Genomic DNA, 4,268 nt, shown 5'->3' with positions numbered 1-4,268 from the left:
GTCTGGGCTGCCACTGCCCGGGGCTGTCCCCTTGACACCGTCAGGGCAGGGCTTGTCTCGGTGCTGGGTGGTTATTTCTCGAGCCGTGACTCCCCGGGGCTGTGCAGCTGGGCTACGGGGGCTCGGTGGCACCTCACGGCTTCTGTGCCACCTCTGGCCTCCTTCCCCACGGTAATTGCCTGAAAAACGGATGAAATGAGGGCGAAGCAGTGGGGAATGTCATTCCTCTCTTTTCTCAAGTCTCCCCTTGCCCAGGCTGCTCACCCTTCCCACAAACCCGGTTTATTTTGGGGTGCTGCTCTCAGCCTGGGCTGTGTGCCACTTTGGGGGGGGAGTTCCCTGCTGGAGGTGTCAGCATACGGGTGCAACACCCCAGGGATGCTGGTGCCTGTGCTCTGAGCTCCCCCATCCTCCGTGGCTCCCTCCCCGCATTGGGGCTGAGCCCTGCATTCCCATGGTCCTGGCACCATAAGATGCGAGTTGGGCTCCAGGGCTGATCTCCCTGCGAGAAAATCCAGGACTGCCCCAGAGGGGACAGGTCAGTCCTTCAGGTTTGGAGGCTGCGGTGAGACAAGGCGAGACCAGGCTCTTACAGTCAGGACTGGCATGGGAGGGAGGGATGGTCACTGCTCCCCACCGTGCAGGGACTGGAAGGGTACCCAGAGAGCTGGGCAGCAGGTCTAAGTCGCACAGAAGGAAGTGCTTCTATTAAGGTGTGGAATTAAATGGTGATATTTCACTGCGATAGGGTATTGTGGAGACCAAAGGGATAAAGTGATTCCAAAAAGTGGGCAGGTGCAATGCGATGTGCGGGTGAGCAATGGATGTGATCTCCACCCCAGTGACCCCCAAACCTGGAGGCAAGAGGAGACGGACAAATCTCTCCCGTTTGCCCTCTCTCCTGGGCTCTCCCACACCACTGCTGCTGGCCCAGCCTTGGGCTGGTGACGGCGTGGCGATGGGTGTGCTCTGCATGGAGAGATGGGTGTGCAAATGTCAGTGCTGTGAAACAGCCCCCACTCGGGGCTTCTGATAGCATCCTAAACGGAGAGTAACAGGGCAGGCATTAAATTAGGCAGGCAGATGTGAAACAGCTGGGTGGGACATGGCTGCAGCAAAGGTCAGGCATCACGGCAGCCGTGGCTGCCCAGAGTTCTCCCAGGGCTCTTGTTCCTGCAGTTGGTTGGATCCAGAGCCCTGTGGTGTAAAGCGCTGTCCTCTGCTCTGCTGTTACAGGAGAGGCTCTGGGCTTGAACCGGCCCGTCATGGTGCCCTATAAACTCATCAGGGACAGTCCCGATGCCGTGGAGGTTACTGGGCTGCCGGACGATATCCCTTTTAGAAACCCCAATACCTATGACATCCATCGGCTGGAGAAAATCCTGAAGGCACGGGAGAGCATCCGGATGGTGATTATAAACCAGCTCCAGTAAGTTCCCTCAGCTCTGCAGCAGAGAAAGGTTCCTGTTCGTTAAGCATTGCCCTTAATTCTGTATCTGTGAGCGTGAGCTAAGTCACCAGAGCACCAGGTACCCGCAGAGGACCCGTTCCATTCCCGCATCCACTGGGATGTGCTCAGCCACGGGTGCGCACAGCAAAGCATTAGCGAGGGTGGTTCATCCCTCTTTCAGTTTGAGATGATGATGCTGGTGAGGGGCATGACGTGGGGGCAGGTGGTGGGGATGGCTCAGAGGCCCAGCTGCTTTTTTTCGAGGTGCTTCCCTCTGGGGAGACTCCGTGACCCTTTGGCACACAGAGGGGTGTTGGAGGAGGGAGCTCAGGGTGGGACTCTGGGCAGAAACAACGGTGCCCGCCTGCTCTCACCTCCTTATTTCTTTTGCAGGCCGTTTGCTGAAATCTGCGCTGAGGCCAAACAAACAGGTAAGGGGAGGGCTGAGGAATGACCGTGGCTTTTCCCTGCCCTGCGGCAGGGAGAAAATACAGGCAAAGCGGGGGAGACGTTCGAACCTTCCGCGTCCCCAGGGTTTCCTACCTGGAAAAAGAGAAGTCGGGCTCAGCATCTGTTCAGGAGCAAACCATCCTCTTAGATGATTGCACTTCTGTGGGCTGAGGAGGGGCTGGACTGTTAGACTCAAACTCAAAATCTGGAGGATATGATTATTCTTTTCCCGTTAGCAATTTACTCACCAGGAGCAATTTATTCGCTGGTTAAAGCCCTTCATTTAAGCCATCGTTTGGCAGTTGAGCTTCTAAGGAAACAAGGTTTCTGTGATCACTGGGAATGCGTTTCTCTCTCTGTCCCATCCTCCCCAATAAATCCCAGCCAGTTTTAACCAAATGTGACAGAATTAGCAGCCCCAGAGGTAATTAGGATCCTATTAGTTTTATGAAAATAGGTGTCTGGGTAGAGAAGGGAGATCTGGCAAGCAAGAGCATGCCCGCAATGGGACATAAAAAAGAGACGCACGAGAAGCTTTACAGACACAGGTGTACACGGGTGTATCGTTGTCACAGCTGGCACCTTCACGGCCCCAGAGCATCCAGCCCCGACACACGCCTGTGGGACAGCAGGCTCTGTAAGTGCTGGAGTCTGGGATTCACTTATTTGGGGATTTTTCCCGGATGGGAAAGCTGGCAGCTCCATACCAAGTTGTGGAGGCCAAGCCCGTGTCCCCAGCGGTGGCACAGCGGATCATGGCGCGGGGACGCTCGGTGGGAGGTGAGGTCGGAGCAGGGGGACGGATCTCTGCATTGAGGGACCGCTTGCAGGGCTTGGACACCTCATGCCTTCCCTCTCTCCCTGCAGAGAAAGACACCAGCGTTCCCAAAAGGAAGCGGAAGAGGATCTCTGAAGGGAACTCGGTATCTTCCTCTTCCTCATCTTCCTCTTCCTCCTCTTCCAATATGGAGTCTACATCATCAACAAATCAGATCTCACTTGTGGTAAAGCCTTCCAGATATTAGGGGGGTTACTGCCTACCTATCTTTCCGCTTCAGGATGCTCCTCTCTGCTCTCCTCGAACCGTCACCACCTCCCTCCACCTGACAAACACTGTCAAGTGCGACGTAAAATGGCACAAGCAGGTTTGGCAAAGGAGGGGACGCAGCTTCGGGGCTGCCTTTTCCGTGCTGGGTTTCTCCGGGGGCAGTGGGGATCAGCGGAGCAGAGCACCCTCTGCCTCTTGGGGCTCTACCGCATCGATCCCGCCGAGTGCCTCACGGGATGCTCAGCGTTAGCGGGAGCCCAACGTGAGATGGGCTGGAGCAAATCCCCCAAGCCCACTGGGTTAAAACCCTGATGCTCACTGTGTCACCTCGGCCCTGGGGCAGCTCTTGGCAGGAGCCGGCGGGTCGCAGGGTCTGAGCTGTGCCGGGCGCGCTGCTCCAGCTCTGTCCCACAAGCGATGCAGAGCTGGGCCCTGCAAAAAAACCGCGAAAATAGGGAACAAAAATCAGGGAGATGCAACCAACTGCTCCTCCACAGGGCTTGGCTTCAGTTGTCGATGATACTAAATGCTTTTAAAAAATAATAATAAAACAAAGTGCAAGACAAATACAAGATTAGAAGGTTTTCTTTGGTCAAGTTTGCTTGTGGTATTTTGGTTTGGGGTTGGTTCTTTTCTCTTATTTGGAAGGTGAGAGCAACAGCCAGTGTCGAAACATGTCAGAGATTTGATATATGCATGGTTTTGTGTTGTGTCCTAACAGAGACTTTTGCCTTCTTTTTCTCTCCCTCTCTTTCAGCAATGGCCCATGAACATGTACATGTTAGACTATGGTGGTCTAAACGTCCAGATCCCAGGACCTATTAACTATTAGACCTCAATACCGAATAAGAACCTCAAATGAAAGAATAAATAAATAAATGTAATTTATGTAAAAAGTGTATATTCCAATATGTATCAATGCCTTTTAGTTTTTCCAATGATTTTTACACTATATTCCTGCCATCAAGGCCTTTTTAAATAAAAATAAAAAGTGTTGCCTTGCTCTTAAAAGTACTTATTTTATTATGTATATTATTGATAAATAGAATTTATAGGTAAATGCAGGAGGGCACCCCCAGACTGACCTTGTCTTGCTTTGCTGGCTCAATCAAATCCTTAGTGTCACCAGTGCTTGGAACCAAAAGGTCTGACACATTTTAATGCTTCATTTTATTTAGATCAAAGGCATAAAAATTTCTGCACAGGGAGTGGTAGCAAAGCAGCAGTGATGGCTCTTATGGGCATCAGAGACCTGCGCCTGCACGTCCTCCTGCCTCTGGAGCCGAAGTGGTTTTGGATTAAGTGGGAAGGAGGTTTTAG

At 52.7% G+C, this 4,268-nt stretch overlaps 1 protein-coding gene across 1 annotated transcript in view; it reads left to right on the top strand.

Moving 5' to 3' along the window:
* The window catches only part of GTF2IRD1 (GTF2I repeat domain containing 1), a 41,812-nt gene extending 37,853 nt beyond the window's left edge, over window positions 1-3,959 (top strand). Inside the window, exons 23-26 of the mRNA XM_009867667.1 lie at window positions 1,237-1,429; window positions 1,844-1,881; window positions 2,768-2,904; window positions 3,706-3,959. Of these exons, the coding sequence (XP_009865969.1) occupies window positions 1,237-1,429; window positions 1,844-1,881; window positions 2,768-2,904; window positions 3,706-3,780 (443 nt within the window). The 3' untranslated portion in view covers window positions 3,781-3,959. The remainder of the gene's footprint in view (window positions 1-1,236; window positions 1,430-1,843; window positions 1,882-2,767; window positions 2,905-3,705) is intronic.
* Window positions 3,960-4,268: the final 309 nt, after the last annotated feature.

This window comes from Apaloderma vittatum, unplaced genomic scaffold, assembly GCF_000703405.1.
Source record: "Apaloderma vittatum isolate BGI_N311 unplaced genomic scaffold, ASM70340v1 scaffold27014, whole genome shotgun sequence".
Classification (NCBI taxonomy): domain Eukaryota; kingdom Metazoa; phylum Chordata; class Aves; order Trogoniformes; family Trogonidae; genus Apaloderma; species Apaloderma vittatum.
This window is presented reverse-complemented; position numbering and strand designations above follow the sequence as displayed.